Source organism: Xiphophorus maculatus, chromosome 19 (assembly GCF_002775205.1).
Source record: "Xiphophorus maculatus strain JP 163 A chromosome 19, X_maculatus-5.0-male, whole genome shotgun sequence".
Classification (NCBI taxonomy): domain Eukaryota; kingdom Metazoa; phylum Chordata; class Actinopteri; order Cyprinodontiformes; family Poeciliidae; genus Xiphophorus; species Xiphophorus maculatus.
The window spans coordinates 13690170-13710116 of NC_036461.1; the positions used below are offsets into that span (position 1 = coordinate 13690170).

General features: G+C 37.2%; 1 protein-coding gene across 1 annotated transcript in view; it reads right to left on the reverse strand.

Moving 5' to 3' along the window:
• The window catches only part of kif6 (kinesin family member 6), a 55244-nt gene that overhangs the window by 5514 nt on the left and 29783 nt on the right, over nt 1–19947 (reverse strand). Inside the window, exons 13-18 of the mRNA XM_023352259.1 lie at nt 17557–18201; nt 10012–10114; nt 9736–9791; nt 3082–3132; nt 1343–1430; nt 1071–1206 (exon numbers count right to left, since the gene is read on the reverse strand). Coding sequence (XP_023208027.1) covers nt 1071–1206; nt 1343–1430; nt 3082–3132; nt 9736–9791; nt 10012–10114; nt 17557–18201 — 1079 coding nt within the window. The remainder of the gene's footprint in view (nt 1–1070; nt 1207–1342; nt 1431–3081; nt 3133–9735; nt 9792–10011; nt 10115–17556; nt 18202–19947) is intronic.

Genomic DNA, 19947 nt, shown 5'->3' on the forward strand with positions numbered 1-19947 from the left:
TCAGTGTTACAATTGAATCCTTTGCCAGCCGTCCTCTCTGCAATCTTTTGTATATTAGACTAAAATAGACTCTGACTCATGTTATTATCCACTCTGTTAATGTTTGAGTCACAAAGAATTGAGGAAAAAATAAATGCCTCTCTGTTTGCCTCCTACTCTCCCTCCCACTAAGTCCCATTTAGCTTTGTAACAAACAGAGGCAGCAATCGACACATTTGTCAGGTAGTATACATGCTAAATGTCAGCAATGCTCAAAACACCAGTATGGTAAGAAACACAGTTTATAAAGAGAAAAACATTGATACAAACCAAGCATCAGAATCACATTTTTTGTTGTTTCAATCTAATCAGAGTAGATTTACAGCTTCTGACAATTGTTTTTCATAAACCTTGAACTTTTTCACACTTTGTCTCAAAGTATAAATGTCCTTCCATTTGGATGCAATGTTCTTCATTAATTTTAGCAAGCATAATATTGCTGCCACTGTTATTTTAGTTCATTGTGTGTATGCATATTTAAGATGCTTGGAACTGTTTAATGATGGGCATCAGCATAAAGTCTCAATGGGACCGCCGGCTCTGCACCAAGCTCAACATCTAAGCGCATGCTGGTTTACCTGCTAGTCTAAAACAAGTTTTTTCATTTGTCATTTTTGCCGGACCCTTGCCCTGACCTGAGGGACAGATATAATCATGTATTAAGAAATTGTTTTTTGTTTGTGTGTGTCTGAACTTGGTAGTTAAATATGACACTATAGTCGTCTGTCTTCCATTTGACGCTTATTGCAACAGAGCTGCAGTGGATTTATATTTAGAAGTGTGAAATTAAACATGGGGTGAATACCAATGCATTTATATTTCCAAGTTCCTAGTTGTGAAAAGTTTTGAAAACTCTGTATTAGAGTTTTTTTCAGCCACTACAGTTATATCCTAGATTGTGTTGTTTTTTTTTAGTAAAATATACTGACGTTTCTGGTGTTATTATGACAAAACATGAAAAGTCCAAGGGTATGAATTGCAAAAGGCACTGTAAGGTGCATTGTCACAAGGATAGAAAAGAGGCCAGTCACCTGTAGATTCAAAGCCTCCTGACTCCACCACGTCTGGAAATCCTTCCGAATCTTGACCTTCACCCTGTCTATTAACAGCTGCAGATGCTCAGTCTCTGTCCTCAGAGCCTGTAGGTGGCCAAGGTTGTTGTTGTAGCTGACAAGGGATATCAGCAGTGCAAAATTTATCTTTAGTTGGCTTTACACAGCACCTGCTGTGTTCAATCAGACCAAGCAGGGTCTTGGGGGGGAAAACTGGAATAACATTTGGTAAGTTATTTGAGACAACTCACATCACTTTCTCTTGCTTAACTTGGTTGCAGAGGCTTTCTTCCAGGGGGTCGTTCTCCTCCTTGTCCTGTGTATCATTTCCTGTCGCAGCTATAAAGTAATTCAAGTTAAACAAGCAGATATTTAGAAATTTGCATCCAAAAGTAAAATGTAAGTAAAATGTTATTTTGGTCATGTACAATAAAAACATGGCTGCTATGAACTCTTCCCTGAGGATGAGATTCAAACTAACAAGAAAAGCCCTTTGACGTCAGAACCAGGGGAAAATGTTAGCTTTATGACCAAATTTTCTCATCAAAGCATGCATGTTAACAGATCAAAACCATCAGAAGAGAAGCTAACAGAGTGCAGTTTTGGTATTTAAGCTTGCAGTCACTGAGGCCTTCTGTAAAAGCTTTGAAGTGGCCACTGATGCACACAAGACAAAAGCAGCCAGAAAGTTCAGTGTTTCCCATCCTTTCAGGAGTGACAAGTTTAGAAAAACGATAAAATGATGTCCCATTTGTCATAATTTATACACTGATATGACATCAGTGTATAAATGTTCAAAGGCACTTCAACACATGGTCAGGAAAAAGCTGAAATCAAACTCATACGATCGTGAAACAGCTCCTCCGTCCCATGCCAGATCCTCCACCATACATAACAGTAGGCGTGTGATGATTTTCTGTTTCTTCATTCTGTGTTTCACATCATACACATCTGGAGAGGTTGTAGCAAAAAAAGTTTAATCTTTCTGTGCTGGAAGGACATGCTTCACTTAAAGGTCCAGTTTAGAAAACCTCCACAACTACATTTGTGACAACAGGCTTTCTTGTGGCCTTCTCCCAAACATAATTTATTAATCTTTCTTATCCTTGTTTGTCACAGTTAAAGTATTTTATAACTTGTATTTTTTTTGCTCTAAATGTAGGAATAGGAAAGTTTATAAAATAATATATTTGCCTGACCTTACATCTGCTTCACATGCATCGAATATTCTTTTTAACTTTGAAGGATGGTTAGAATGAATTTGCTTCTATTTTAAATCATATGTATAGCCCAGAAATAAAAGAGATCACTGATTTCAAAATACAAATTAGAATTACCTCTTGTTAGTTAATTTTGACTAATGTTCAAATCAACATAAAAAATGCTTTTATATTTACACAATAGATGTCTACAGTGGTAATAGGTTTGTTCCTTGCAATACCATTAAAATTCCCTTTTTCCTACTGTGGAATTTCCTTCCCCACTACATAACTGTACATAGAGCTTACTGCCGGTGGAACTGTCTTAGCAAGCTCTAAAGAAAGTGTACAGGTATATTGTGCAGGTATAACATACACGCAAGTTATCTCGTTAACAATCATGTAAGTTTTCACTGCACAGTGGCGCAGTAGGTAGCACTGCTGCCTTGCAGCAAGAAGGACCTGGGTTCGATTCCCGGCCTGGGGTCTTTCTGCATGGAGTTTGCATGTTGCTTCCTCCCACAGTCCAAAAACATGACTGTTAGATTAATTGGTCTTTCTAAATTCTCCCTAGGTGTGAGTGTATGTGTGTGTGCATGGTTGCTTGTCCTGGGCTGTTTTTGTTGATGTCCTGTCTGTGTCTGTGTTGCCCTGCGACAGACTGGCGTTCTGTCCAGGGTGTACCCCACCTTTCGCCCGATACGTTCGCTGGAGATAGGCACCAGCACCTCTCCCGACCCCACTAGGGACAAGGGTGTACAGAAAATGGATGTACGTTTTTATCTTCATACCATGAGCTGCTCTTTGTCTCCTCCGTGTCTGTAACTGCTTCTTCAATTCAGCTGAAGACAAAGAAGAATGAAGACAAAAACATGATGTTTTTTTTTAAACAATTTTCAACAATAAATGTGCTTTCAAATAATCTTTCAGCAATCTGTAAGAAATGCTAAACGGGAAGCTGAAAACAAAATAGGTTTGTGGTAACAAACCCGTAGCCTCTTCAAGAGCATTCTGCACTTTCCTCAGTTTGTGATTTTAACAGATAAAAAAACTTTAAAAACTGCCATCATTTTTCATGACATCGTTCTATTTTTAATATTTCAGCGTTCGTCTGAAGAGCATTTTGGTTCAGAAACCAAAAATATTTTCTAAAAAAAATAATTTTTTTTTAGGAAAACAATATTTAGTTTTAGAACTAAAATTTTGGGTAAAATTTTTGAGAAGTCCAATAGGGCGAACTTAAATTATGGAAAACTATTTCATTCTTTATTAGTTATAGACAGTAGAAAAACGATTGGTGTAGACTCTTAGTCATGAAGATTAGGACAATTAACCAGTCCTTATATAATGATATAAATTAACTTTTGTTTCTTGTTTCCGTGAGTGTGATCCTTAGCTGATGGAGTCTATCTGCTTCAAGGTTCAACATGTGCAGAGAATCTTCAAAGACATTCTCTATATGTCAGTAGCAACAACCATTATCTGTGTTATTGTTGCCTTTCTATCACCTCAAACAAGTCAGACCCTGACACCAACATAATTTCCACTCACTGGAAATAATTTCTGGACCGTTCTCTGTATGCTTGTGAGATGGTTGTGTGATCATCTGGGTAGATCAGCAGTTTCAGAAACACTTAGACTGGTCTGTAAAGGCCCAACAGCCATGGCCTGTTCAAACTCACTTACAACCCCAGTGCTTCCCAATTCTGATGCTCAGTTTGAACTTTGGCAAATTGCCTTCACCACGTTTAGATGAGTTGCTAGGTTGAGAGTGTCTGCAGCTGTTTGTGCAAACAATGCCAGGAATAAGCATGAAGGAGATGTTTGGGATTTTTGGGTCACAAACAAACAGACATGGAGGGTAGCAGAATGGTAGTGTCTGTGATTTTCTTTAACAATCCCTTAGGTCTCATACATAAAAACTGCTCAGTAACTGAGCCCTGCAAAGTGATGCTATGTCCAATCTAAAATCAGAGGTTTAAGCTCCATAGATGAGAAATCCAGATGAAGTCCTCTCTTATAAAAGTACCTTTACACTAAATGCCACCCATGCTGTCCTATAATAGGTGGATTGAAGTGATTCTAAACCCACAAGATTTTTTCAATTAGTCAGCACTTTCTTTCAGAAAGCTTTAAAATTGTTTGCAAAATGCCAGTGCAACCAGTTTATCTTTCCAAGCGCATCACAAGCACTTTTGTTCAAAGTCAACCACTTTAGGGGTTTCTGTAGACAGCAGAGACTTGAACAGATGAAGTGAAACATTATACAGGACACACAGAGTCATATGGTGCCCGTGACAAGACTGTTTTTCCAAATGGTTATGAGGTATGAAGCAGAGTTTGGGATCCTCTCATGAAGCCATGTACTTGGGTAGCTGAGAATGTAAATGATCTGAGACGCCCTGTGGCTTCATTTTGTGGTTAGGTGGGTAGCCTAGGTCTTCTCTAACAAACACGACACTCTAAAACACGCCTACTGATGTCGAGTCTATGTCTTCAAAGGAACATTAAAGGATTAAGGGATGTTTAAACCATCACTCTAAAAGGGAGTTTATAAAGACATGATGAGCGCACTGTCTGTATTGTTCAAATCCATCATAGCATGTACATAAGCATTTCAGAATCCCCAACACTAAGATCAAAACAAAGAAACCACAGTAGGAAATTCCTGTGATCTACTATTACGTAGCGTAGTAGTTGTAGCCACAAATCTGTAATATCTGACAAGTCCTGCGTGCTGGCTTTGTGGAGCAGTAAAAAGCAGTCGCCAGACAAAGCACCACAGATTCAATTTTAAATGCAACTGAAATCCTGGCAATAAACTCCTTCTATAGCCGCCACTTTATATGGCAAAGAAATGCACTGCATCTGCAACAAAGTGAAAGAGTTGATGAGAATCGCATGAATAATATAAATAGTTTTACACTTTCCCCATCCTGGAAAAAATCTAAACTGAGCGAGCAACAATTCAACAAATCACCTGTTGATAAAGAACAAGCAGCGTGAGTGTCCACTCAGCACATACAGAACTGGGGAGAAACCTTTTCCTCACAATGTCCCTTTTATTTGCGACACACTGCAACTGAACTTACATGCATAGCATACGGTAAGAGTTATCCTCTTTGAAGACAAGCTTTAAGCTATAAGTTTCAATAAATACCCACATTTTGGTGGCATGATGCTTGAATGGGATTTAAAGTATACCATGAATCAAGGATCTAGATCAGCTTCTGATGTAAACAGAAGGATATATTGTTTACACCAAGAAACAATACCTCAAAAGATCAACATAGTAAGAAAAACCTACAGGAAAAGTTTACCAGTGTATCTTGACTACAACAAATATCACATGTCAAAAGAGAGGAAACATAAAATGTTGTTTATACTAAACCAAAACTTTTTTAAACAGTCTTTGTTTTCTGTTGAATAGCTGTGTTTATAACAGCTGTACATGAAAACTTTATGCAAAACAATTGTATTTGCAACATGAGTAGTGCATAAATCATAACACTCATGTGAAATCTAGTTTATTATGTCAAACTGTGACGCATGACAGCTGAAATAGTCACAGTGTGGCTAAATACTTTGTAACTTTTCATGATTTTGTTATTTTTTCCGTTCTAACATCATCATCTCTCAAAGTGTCTTTTTGATGTTTTTCATCAGTTCATGGAGAATAAAGTGAAAGGTTGTGGTAGCAAAATCCCCAAAGACCTAATTTACGACCACAACATCCTATATAGTTTAATGGGATTTTATATGACATTCCAACATAAAGTGATGCATAATTGTGAGTGGAAAGGCTTAAAAAAAAAGAAAAACTCTGAAAAGTTTGATGTATTTAGTATTAGCATGCTCATCCTATGTTCCCTCTGACGCCCCGTAAAAACAAACATCTTTTATTGTAATCATATCATTTCTCCATCAGCTTCACACATAAGCTAGAGCTTCCCCATTCATTCTAAAATAGCTCCCACTTACTGAAATTGGATAGAGGCCATCTATGAACATTGATTTTCAAGTCTTGCCACAAATTCTCAATTCAATTCAGAGCTGGACTTTGACTGGACTATCCTGACAAATGCATCTGCTTTGATCTAAGCCATTTCATTGTAGTTCTGGCTGCATCTTCTCCTGCTGGAAGGTGAAACCGCCACTCTAGTCCCAAGTCTTTTGCGACCTCTAGCAAATTTTCTTTCCTGACTATCCTTCACTTAGCTCTTAGCTCCTTCCATCTTGTATTCAACTCTGACCCCTGCCTGTTCAGGGTCATGTACAGCGATAGCTTTACACATCACACATAGTCTTTTGAATGTAGGCCCAACTGTTGTGATCAGTCATCTGACCATGTTTGAATGTTCTTTGCCATGCAAATTGGGCTAATAACTCTTCAACACTGATTTATTTATTTTTTCCATTAAGATCAGATTTGTGGAGTAGTCATGTAATGGTTATGTATTTTGAAAATCATACATCATTTTCCACCTCTCAATTATGCATTACTGTATGTTGACCTGTCAAATAAAATTCAAATATACTACCATGAAGTTTCTGAATGTAACTTGACAAATTGTGAGGTTGATTAAATAGTGTCAATGTTTTTTCAAGGCCCTGTAAAAAATATCTTTAACTGCACAATTAATCCATGAAAAAGCCAAGAGCCAGAGTGAAATGTTTAGAAGGAATAAAAAACTATTGATCGAGACCATGTAAAACAGACACGTCTAGCACACTGGAAGGAAAAAAAAGAGGAGGCTTTTACATTATATATTTTTTGATAATGATATATTTTTTGAAACATCTTGGGCTTAAAGGTCATTTATTTAAAGGTGAGCAGAGTGTATTACCTAAGAGATACCAGATGCTTTACCTAAGACTGCGCTGCATAAATCCTCCAACATCTGGCCAAATAATCAGGAGATGCTGCTTGCTTCCAGCTGCCTTCCAATTTTTATACTGCAGAGGACGCGAATCACTGATCTTTCTGAGCAAATACATACACATGCATGCACTCTCTGAACTGAAAGGCTCAAAATGTATCCTCTTCCAGTGGGACTGGATTCCAGACCTACGTGCCGTGGCCAAGTACAATAGAGTAATGTTTAGACACTGATGTTTCCTCGTGCTTCCATCTCTCTTTTTATCCCCTGCTACCAGCCCTCCAAGCTGGGTATATCCAACAGCAAAAGAAATTCACGATATTACATCTAATCTTTCTGCGGTGTACATTACCCATAAGACATAGGTGGCTAACAGTGTCCAAGAAGGGCTTCCAAAACGACAAAGAAGCTTTGAGTTACCAGCCAGAAGAAGCAACACTGTTTTTGATTAAAAACAGTGTCTTTTTTTTTTACATTTCAGCTGAGAACATCATAGAAATGTTTATCCTCATTTTACTTTATTGTGTGTGGGTCAAACGGAGCAACAAGGGTTACTAAATGCTGTCATGCTTGATTTCTTTGTGATGCAAAACAAACATGGCCATGTCAGCACTTCTTGGGGTGAAAGGAGGAAAACAATAGATTGTAGGGGTGATAAATACATGGTGGCATATATGAGGGTAACGGGCACAAACTGCCAAACCACTGAGAGTGATCCAAGGTAGGGATGAGGCATGGTCATGCTGTAAACATATCTATCTTATTGGTGTGTGAAGTGAGCCATAAACCCACAATAGTGGGTGCCAGTGCTGTAGTACTCGAGACCGGTCTTGGTCTTGAGACCAGTTTTTGATGGTCTCGTCTCGGACTCGACCCCATTTGGTCTCGGTCTTGTCTCGGTCTCGGGCGCTGAGGACTTGGGATTTTATTTCAAGACCAGTCAAGACTGCAACTGTGGAAATATCACTAAACTTATAGCATACTGTCGAGTTTATTTGTTAACATGTTTGTTTTCACTGGATGCAAAACGCACCGATTAAAATCCAAGCAATAACGTGACTTACCAATTATGTGTTTCTGTTACTCCCCCCTCTCCCTCCCCACCTTTCACTCGCACGCACCGCTCCAAGACATGCGCAGGGGTTTTCTTTGAGCTGCAGAAGATGTCTGTCTAATCATCAGTAATAGAACTGTGCTGCATAAATCATAAGAAATCTGATGGCGCCATGACATGCTGGGTATGGTTTGTTAAAATTTGTTTGCTGGGGCGTGCTGTGGTGGCGCACGGGGGTCAGCACGCCCCACGTTTGGAGGCCTTAGTCCTCGACGCGGACGTCGCGGGTTCGACTCCCGCGACGTCCTTTGCCGCATGTCTTCCCCCCTCTCCTCACCCTCCTTCCTGTCTGCCTACTGTCGAAAAAATACGAGCCACTCGCGCCGCAAAAACTCTTCGGAGAAAAAAAAAAAATGTGTTAATGCTATGACTTATGCCATTTTCCTCTTAGAAAGAAGAACCTTATTAATGCTTCTAAACAAGCTGTTCTTATTCAGTCTTTTTCTAACTGTAATGTTAGGGATAACTGCCTGGAGGCCTCTAGAGAATCGCATGTAGCTTTAGGGGCTTTCATCTTTTCTCTGAGCATTAAATGGGTTAATCCTGGGGTAAAGCATACTGAGGCATCAAACCCTGAAAATTTGATTTGAAAATTTGTTTTGTTCTGCATTGTATAATAATAATTCATGTTTTAACCCCTCCCAGACTGATGGATAGGAACTACTGCTTCTTTGTGATCATTGTTGAGGTCTTACCTATTTGGACTTACCTATTGATATCACACAAACCCAACTGCTCCACATTAAACAACTACCAAAACTTCTGCTTTTACAGAGGCGCTCACAAAGATAATGAACACTACATCAAGTCCATCTGATAAGGAAAAATTGTATTTGTCATCTTTTTTTTTTTTTAAAGAAGCAATTTGAATTTTTTTACTAAATTATTTTGCATTTACATGTTTAGTACTAAGAATTAGAAACTGCATCCAAAAGCTGTTAAATTTTATATTTACCTAGTATTTAGACAAAGACCTGTAAAATTAGGCCATTGTACTACCATTACACATAGTTTTACAAGAAGTACACGTGTTAAATTGCAGCAGAGAGACTGTGAACATCTTTGGATTCATTCACATTGCATTGCAAATTAAAGCCAGGACTCATTTTGGCTTAGTTAAGTTAGTGACTATCAGGAAGACCTCAGGGGAGCTCTAACAGAATCGTCATAAAACAGCCTGAGATCGTCTCGTAAAAAGCACAGGTTGGAAGCCCACTATAAGTGGATGGAAATTTGAATGCCTCCCAGTTCTGGGAAAGCTTAGGAATGTTGTGAAAGATATTCTGACGCTCGAGGGACTCAACACCCTGACAGTGATCTGGTGTTGATGTTTTTTGGTTGGGTACCGCAGGAATAACACCGAGAGCAAACTGTAGATGTGAAAGATGTTCACAGCTAAAAAATGTAATGAAATATCTACAGAAGAACTTGCAAATGTTGAGAGAACTCACTGATTCTATTTCTGCCTTCCTTTAGTTGTTCTCCAAGTCTTCTGGCCTCATCTGATCTGGTCAAAAGAAGAAGCCAAATATTTTTTTACACTAAATTTAATGAATGGAAAACTGCAATTAAGGAAATAACCAAAGTGTGTGCTTTGAGGTGCGACAATTATGAAAAAGATAAAATAAAAATGTGTTAGCAACTTTACTGTATCAGAAGGAATCTTAAATGCAAGCAGAAGCCATATAACACTGTGTGAAGAATATCTTGTTCCTTTTGTCACTCACCTTTCTTTGAATATATTCGTATTCTCTTCAATGGTTTGATGTTCCTCGTGATCTCTTATGAATATCTCAAATGCTTCCTGTTTTCCCATTGACAACTTTGAACCTGAGGAAATAAAAATCTGTACTGAAACACAAAATACTCATAAAGCACCATTCAAAAGTATTAATACTACTTTAATAGTACACCATGTTGAGGTTTGTGGTTTGCAACCACAGACCTCAACGTATAAACTATAACATATTGTTCCATGAAAATATTAATATATTTTTCCACAGGAAATATATATTAATATTTTAAAGTCACATATAATCTTTTTAAAACCAGTAAATCAAATTTGAAACTACTTAGGTATAACATCAGATTTTTTTTATTGGTTTCTTTTCTTGTGTTTCATCTTTAGCTAGTGACAAAGAGACGCTTAGCTTTGGACAAATGAAAAACAATTATAATTGCACATGCTGGGTTAGAGCTTGAGATCTGTATCTCTAAACTGCCTCCAGCAAACAGCTTACTGGATTCATGACTGATTCATCAGTCCTGAATCATGGCTGTTACTCACTGGACAACATAGTATGGGACTCTAATCTCTAAAATATTTGCTTAACTAAACCCATCATTCAAATTACCTTATTTACAATGTCTGTGTTTGTCATATTCCCCTAAAACAAATCTAATAACTATGGGAAAATTAGACAGAACTGTGGTCTCTCCCACATCCTTTGACTCCGATCTGGCAGCCAGATGTGGGCTGAACCCCCCAACCTTCCACCTTTTACCAAGGACAAACCACAAGAACAATTAGACTGTTGTTCAGGGTTAGGAGGGATATAAACACAAAGATAAACAGCATGTCAGCAACACCTACTACAGCCCACCCCCTCCAACATAAACTTCTACAAATTAGGACATAAAATTATTTTGAACCCCACATCCTCACTGCTTTATATGCTCGTAATGATTTTAATAGGGATTTTTCCTTAAGATCTATACATGTGCTTTAAATATAGTTTTTCATTTGGAACATCATATCATAGATGGTCATTTTAGATTTTTGTGTGTTTTTTTGTGATCCAACACTGTTTGATTTAACAAAAGTGTTATGAAGATGGAAAAATATCCTATTTTGCACAAGAAGCAAACTTAAGTAAATGCTCAAACTTGGAAAACCCCAAACTTGACATCAGTTTCCAATATTTCCACTATTGTTACTTTTGTGACGTTTGCAAAGGGACATACACAGGGTTCTGACTTGTTTGAGAATTATAGCTGTTTAGTAAATGATTTGTGTTTCTTCATTTTTGGAAAGTCTTGACTAAAACCAGCAGCCAACATACAGACATACATTGTTGGAGCCAATCTCAACAATTCACTGTTGGGCTTTCACAGGGGAACCGTTTGGCTTGCATGAACATCAACATACCAGGAATATCTCAGAGAAACATCACATCATTTCATACACTAACATACTGTAGCTAGAGAACTATTAAAACTACACGGATACAAGGACCCTGTCTCTTTTTTTTTCTCCTTCTCTTTGCTTCAAGTGTTGAGAAACCGCAACCAGCTTAAAACAGATAAGATGGCACTAATCCTCAAATTTGGAGAATTTGACTCACCAATGTTTTTCTTTTGATGTTTATGTGGATAACCTAATTTAATCTGTGTGCTTTGTGGATTTAAATTATGCAATGGGGAAACATTACCTAATAAAAGCATCAAATAAAATGAGCGTAGATATAATGGGTCCTAAAACATATATATTTTTTTTCATCTAATCTCAAGTATATTGAAACTCTCAATTTCATTCCAGACAGACACTGTTTAATAAATCCTAAAAAATGGAAAGCAGTGAAGGGGGCAAGAGGGGAAGTACTGCTTTTATTATTTAAACATCATACAAATTTGTTTAACTTAATATGGTCAGCTCTGTAAAAACAGATTTTTTTTGCGGTTTGCTGCTCTGAAGCAAACTAGTAGAGTTAACACAATGCCAAGATAGGAGGACATCAGCAGTGACCTCAGGGAAGCAACTGTTGCTGACTATCAATGTGGGTTTCCAAGCCAAACAATTTAGGAATCACTACTTTACAGTAAAAAAAAAGAGTCTTCATGAATGGAAACCATTTAAAAAAAAGTTGCTAATGTTACTCACATTGAACATCAAGCAAAGTTTTGATCAAATTCACCAAGTTTAGAGCATGCAGTGTTTAGAGGAACTGCAAAGTACTTTTCAGAAGCTAGAGACCTCAGTTAGCACGGCAAACATAAAGGTTTATGACAGCATAATCAGAAAAGGACTATGTATCTTGCTTGGAACATGAAAGAAAAATATTTCCTACCTCTAAAATAAATAGCAACACAAATTGAGTTTACAAATTTGCGCCTGAAGAACCACAATGCTGCGGCAACAATGTTCTTTGGAAAGATGACAGGTTAAGCTATTTGGCGATAATACACAAGCACAGCAGAATTTGCCTCACAGAAACCAGAACGGTTGCTGACTGCAGAACATGAAGTGTTGGATAAATGTTAAACTCCAACATATAAACATTTAGTGACCTATTGAGCAATATACAAAGACCTTTGCAGCACATTTGTTTTGGATTAAAACAGAGCAATGAAGAATGATGTAATGTGCACATAGTTTGGTATTTCCAGATGCCCAGGAATGATAGATGTTGCAGTACATTAAAATTCAATTCCTGGAATATACTGGACATTCTGTCTATTTTAAAGTAATGTGATCAATAAAGCTGATATATTAACAACTATTCTTTTAAATAGTGTTATTTTAAGAAAAGATCATATCAAAGGTCACAAAGAAATCTAAAAAAATTCAAAATATTTTCAATCATAAAAAGAGTTGCAAAAACAGTAACACACTACAGATGTTTTTGTAAATTTTAAATGGTTCTTCAAAGAAAAAAACAAACATAAGAAACATTTCTTTCCAAACCAGATGTATAAAAAGTGTCCTAATGACTAAAACACTGACAAATGAGTAGAAAAACAACTAAATATATTTAAATTTCCAGCAAACATAATGCACTGGTTTCTTTGGCCACAAGTTAGTCAATAGTCATCAGTTTTATGATGCTGAATTAACTCCGGATTTCTGCACAGTGATAGTCAGTCTCACTACAGGCAAATAAAATTTCTTCAGTAATCCTCCTGTAACAGTTTAATGGACTCTTAAATAGATTTTTTATTTCCCAAATTGCAAAGCTCCTCGGTACAGCACCAACTTTTCCCTGCTGCTTAACAGCTGATAGAGCTTAAAGTGTGTTCTGCTCAAACTGTAAGAGCAAACAAAGCAGAGAAGAAGATTCAGCATGAAGTGTGATGAAATGGGAGAAGCATTCCAAGCCAGAGACATCATTGCTAGCAAGGGTTTGCAAGACCTAGGAATTCTGTTTTTCCTAGCGTGAATAAATGGGATCAATATTCATGGATAAAATACCTAACATGGCTAATGTACAATTTAGTTTATGAATACAGTCCTATCTCATTTTAGTTCAGGATATCAATTTAATGTTGGAAAAAATGTTCCCAACAGTAACATCAACTGTTACTAAAAATCAGAACAATTACTTTCTTGCTGTCACAAATATTAACTTTATTACTGAAGCTTTCCAGCTTCCGTGAGATACTCTAAGAAACAAATGGGAAAAGAGAAACTATTCACTTACAATGACCAAGGTGAGAGATTGATTTATTTGCTTTGCAATAGGACGAGAGAAATTTTAGATTGCTGGAAAAGAAATGAAGAAAACTTGGAACTGCAATGATGTTTTTAAAAATCAGCTAATTAAGGAAGTAGGTAATTAAGCTTAATCTCTTCCAGAGAACAATCTCTCTGATTATCATTTCCAAACAATAAAGGAACAGATTTTTTCTAATTAAACACATTTCTTTCCATTCATGATTCCCACTGGAAAAACATGCACATTTCAAAAGGTCTCATTAAGATATTAATTAGCAACGTCAAAGGTGTGATCTTTCTGTGGAAACTACAAAAACAACAGAAAACATCAAAACCTTTAAAGAATGAAGTATAAATTAATCTTAATTATCCTATCAATTTTTTGAAATTTATGTAAAAATAAACACATTTTTTAACACATGACCCTTAGGAGCCATGCCCCATTAAACATTCCTCGTTTAATGGAAGGTTAGTTAAGAGAATCAACTGTGATCCAGAATCATTTGTTCTGAGTATGAGTCAACGGAACAAGAGCACTTAACTGCAGCTGCGGTCTGATTCTTTATCAGTATTTAACTTCCCTTCGACCCACAAACAGGGTAGGATTATCTAAGATTTTAGATACAATACATGATGTCATGTATTTCTTCTGCGCTAGAGCTGCAGGTTTTCCCTGGAGGGTGGGGCTGAGCTGGGTGCTCCCACACACCTGCACTGCATCAAGCCTCATTAATGGCTGAGTAAGAGGAAGTGGCTACAATGCCTGAGTGTTAACATCAGCTTGCCGTTGGGTTCCCTATTTGTTACTTTATGCATTTGATCTTTATGATAATACCTTCCCTGTTCTCTCTTTCTGAAGGCTACCTCTTTGTGTGCTCCTGGAACATAATCTCTAAGTTATTCACTTACTACTTTTGCATCATTCTCCTATGACCAACAACCTTAAGATTTCTCTTCATCTCTTCATCAAACCCACCTGTCTGGCTTCGAACAAGCTCTTAGCTTCCACCTGCAAACCCAGTCCACTCCTACCTCAGCTCCAGCACCACCCTACCTTTCACCATGCATACTAACACCCTGTACTCTACCATTGTATATTCCTTGTTAATAATAATTTTTTGAACCATTTCATCTTTGTCTCCTGAGAGTATCTTGCATTTGGGTCAGAAGTCTAACTAAAACCAAGGCACATATTTCTAATAAATCTAACTGTAGACGGGTTTAGAGAGCTTACTGGCAAACGGTGTCTTTGAAATAAGGTTTTGACTGTTGCATTAAAACCATGCTATTACACTCTGGGTGAGTAAAACACACTTTTTGATCCCACAGAACACCCCGGCTTTCAGTGGGACATTAAAGTAACAATGCAGGTAAAATAAAATTCCCCATTACAGATTTGTTGCAAGGTATTATGTACCACTGTAGTGAATTACAAGCACATTTGGCTCCCCATATATTGCTTTTAAATCTCTGGGTCGAGTACCAGTCTGTCAGGTATCCAAAGTACTGTTCTTAAAACATTTCTCATGACTTCCTCGCCAGAAAAATATAGCCTTATGAACTACTTCTTGAGCATGATTCATTGTTATCATTACTTTTGTCTTTAGTGTCTCTTATGTGATTCTTGAGTTTACCCTGTATGTAACATCAGCACTGTTAAGACTGTTGCAGATCTCTGTGATGTTGGTTTAGATATTTGCATTTGTGCTACTATATAATTATATATAGACAACTGGGAACAACTTCACTGCAAACTGACTAGCCACTGCTTTGCTCCGGGAGTATGCTGCCACTTTTTTTGTGCTCTGAAGATGACTTCTGCTTGTTTAACTTTACACTTTTTATAGTTGGTTTAGCACCATTCTCTGAGATTTTTAGTGAGGTTTATGGAATTAGAATGTCAGAGAATTAGAGTCTTGAAAAGAGAAAATGTCAAAATTGATACGACTAGAAGTGAATCAGGAAAACAATTCCAGACTGGACTAATATGATATATGGAATCATAACTTCTGACTGTAACATTGTGTTAGGAGCTCATCAATGGCAACAGGACAATGGATGATCAATAAAAATACTGAGCTCATTAGTTTTTTTACCCCATCAAATAGGGAGAGTGATTTATTAATGGTGAGTCATAATTGGAGAAAGAATTGTCCAATTAAAGTTTTGCTAATTAAAGTTAGCAAAAACTTTCATTTCTCTGCGAGGACCACTTGGATGACAAAGTTTAGCCTTTATGGCATGACATGACAAAGTGATTAATGAAGGTTGCACATAATCTATCAGTGATTTTATAAACTGCTGGTTTGCAGGCATACCTCAAAGCTCTTCCTTCTGTCCTGCCCCTCTATATGACTGATCATTAATTCTGTCTGAGTTAAAACATGTGCTTGTTTTTCAGCAGGGACCCCATATTGTTCGCTCTATTTCCAAAACTGGGCACTGTTGCAGAAAAATGTCAAAGTATATGAGGGAGCTGTGGTTCGGACAGACAACAGCACAGCTTCACGAGTTTCTGGCTCACACATCAATGCTCGATGGCTATGACCAAACTTTTTAAAGGGGTTGAGTTTATCGTCACACTTAAGGCTCCACTGAAGCAAAATTCACCAGGAAAAGCTCAATAATTGTTGCCTCTGGCTTGAAACATAAAAGCTCAACTGTCTTAAATGTCAGCAACCTCTGCGTTCTTGTTTCACTTTAAACAGCTAGAAAAACAATACTGACAATGTACAAACATCTGCTGTGTTAAGTGTTGCAATTGAACATTGTTATTATCTTCAAAGGTTTAGATTGTAATCTGTGTCCCAGAGAAAAAACAGGAAGGGTAACTAATCAATTTAAGCTTGAGATCTTAAATTGATGTCAGGAAATCAATTTAAGACAAAAGTGACCAGCAGTCTGGTTCATTAGTTCATATTCAAAATTGTTTCCAGCACACAGTGACCAGAAGGAAAACAAAGCAAATAAGTGTTTTTAAGTAATTATTGTGGATTTACAAACTGCAAACTGAGTTGAATAGAGGTTCTATTACAGTGACATACTGTCTGAACTGTGTTTGGATAAATATTGCAAAGTTCTCTTGGTCTCTGCTACACCCGTCATGATCCACTGAGAATTACAATTTTCAAACTCATCAAGTTTTTACAAGCAACAAATTACATGTCTAATATATTGTGCTGTCTACAGCTGTGCTGCTGAGGCAACAGTTTGAAAAAGAAATCTTTTAATTATCCCACAATCCCACAGTTTGCATTCTACAGAAATTAAAGACGTGTGAAGTCAGATCCGGAATCCAAGATCCTGGTCACGGCCCACAGCTCACAATAGACAGCCACAGTCTATATGACTGCATAAAGCTGTCTACATTCCAGCTGAGAGAGATCACCTGCTTGAAGACTCAGTACCCAATTTATCACAAACTTATCTCTTGATCCAGATCTGGAAGGTTGAATGTCATGTTGAAATTTTTCTGAAAGTCTTTTAGCTGTATTTACTGCTGCCTGGTGGCAGTGAACAGCTACAATTTTGGAAACTTCCAGCTCAATCTGATTGGCTGCTTGCCACAATTGTAGGTTTAGGAGTCCTTATTATTCTGCCTTTTGGGCGTACCTGTTCTAGATTTTTCTGCACAAAAGAACCCCAGAAAGAATTAAGATAATTCTAAAATCAATCCAGCAAAGTGCAAGTAATAAAGTGGCCACTTTTGTGTAATATCATAAAATTATTTTAGTTTTTAACTGAGGAACTACTCTGCTAAAATTGAAGTGTCATAAACAAGAATATATTATTACTAAAATTGTGTTTCTGAAAATAGAGAAAGAACAAAATGTGTAAATACCTATTTTCATATACTGCCCAGCTCGTCCCACCGGAACCGTTTCCATATTTTCTTCTCTAAACTGTGGCACTGTGGACACTTTTTGGTCCTCTGCCGGCAGATTTACCATGTTTTCCATTTTTAACTGAACTGCTGTTGATGCTTGGCCTTCCCGGTCCACTCCAAAGCTGTTCGGGTTTCCTTCACTAAACCAACGGCCTGTGCACACTTCTTCTCTGTGGTTTGTTGGTAAGGTGTCCACATTTTGCTCTTCCAACTGCGGCGCTGTGGAAACCTCTGTGCTATCATCCTCTGTAAAGGTTTCATTATTTCCTTCATTATTCTGAAGCACTGGATATGGTTCACATGCATGGTCTGTGGCAGAGTTGTCAGCCTTTCTTACTCTAAACTGTGGCATTGTAAACATTCTTTCACTATGGTCTCTTGTTGAAGTTTTATTTCCTCTCCTCAAGTGAAGCCTTGTGAATCCTTGTCTTCCACAGTTTTTGAAAAATGTCTCCATCTTTGTTTCTTTAGGCTGTGAAACAGGCTGTGTGCTCGATAATTTCAACGAGGGCAGCACGTTGACATCAGTAATGTAAGCAAGCCGTGCGATGGCATCATCTGCTCTTTCCTTTTCTTTCTTCAGTGTTTTCACAAGGATACCTGCAGCAACTGGTTAAGGACTCAGCAAACGCAGCAAGGAGAACATATTTAACTTAATAGCGAATGCATTGGAATGCACAAAGAACAAAAATAAAAAGCTTAAAATAAACATCTCTGGACAGATATTTAGGATACCCTAACAGCTAATTTTAGAGTTTATGCTCTTTTTTGTAAAATTCAACTCACAAGTGACCTTTTTCCAGTTGATCATACATTTCCATAATGATATCATAGGGTGCTGACATGTCCTATCTGGTCTTAGAGGCTTGGAATGGTGTCATGGTTTGGAATGTATTCGTGGAGACCAGAAGATCCAGAAGGACCTTCTGGTCCAAATATTACAATATCCTTTACTATTTTTTAGTTTTTCTTACTCTAATACTGCTATATCAAATCCAGTGAAAGGAATTGTCTTCAGAAACCTGTGTGTAATTTAATCTGTGAATCCAGTTGTTCTGTTAAGGCCTCAGGGGTTTGTCAGAGAACATTATTGAACAAACAGCATCACAGCAACCAAGGAACATATCAGATAGGTGTGATCATAAAGTTTTAAAAGAAGCTTAAAGCAAAGTTAGATTAGAAAACATCTCAACTTCAAAATCTCATGGAGCGTTAGGAAGACTCCTAATAGAACATGGATGGCAATAGCTACAAAGAAATACCCATCCAGTTAAACTGTAACTGAAAACTAACACAGCATATCACAATAAAATCATCATCTCTACAATGAAACATGGAAAAGAGAAGCTGCTTTGGAATGCTTGAGACTAAAGGGCTCAAATTTTATAAGACAGGGTACCATCTGGTAAGAAACTCTCCCTGTGTGACAGTAAGCTTTCTTGTTTGTTTAGTTTAAAAATGAAGAATGAGAGGTAGAACTGTAAGTTCTTAGACTTTTTAAACTCTTGTCATATTTCTGTTTATAGTCAGAGTAATGAGAAATAACCTGAGTAAAGAAAAACACAACATACTGACTGATAAGTGATAAGAACTACTGTACTTGCAACAGCAAACAGAAAGCAAGAGATCAAACTTGTCTCCAAACTGAAACTGATTGGTGAAAATGAGAGGATGAATGACATGTTTGGGAACCAGTTTGGTCTTTTTACACATATCTGTACATGAATGAACAATCAAACAGTTGAGAATTAATGCAACTCCTACAACAATGTCAATGGAAGCGTGTTTGATGCCATAATCCAAACCCATAATTTAAAGTCACACTGCACATTAGTAAGCTATTCAGTTTTCTTACAGTGAGAATAACAGACATCTTTGTGGGAAGACTGTAACTATCGTGGTTACCAGATATTTTGGGATGTTCAAATTGGAGTATTTTTTTGGATGATGAGTAGATAATTTTCTAAAGGAGCTGGAGAAGTTATTGTATGTCCTTGTCAGTCAACACAAAAGGGGTGTCAGTGGTAACAAAATTTTTCCAGCCAAAACCAACCATTGCCAACACTGCCAATTCCAACATATCAAATAACATACAAAGGCCAAGTTTTACAGGAAAATCCAACTTTTCTGAGAACTTCAATAATTTTACTGGTTGATAATACACAGTCTGCCCTCTATTAAAAATTGCAATAGACCAGCCATTACTTAAAAACTACTTCTAACTATCTTTATTCTACAAGTATATTTCAAAAATTCAATTTCTTTGTAAAATAAGAAATTGTTATGTATTAATGTAAAATTTATTTGTTCCAGGTGTTTTTCTATTTGGGTTTCAGACTATTCATA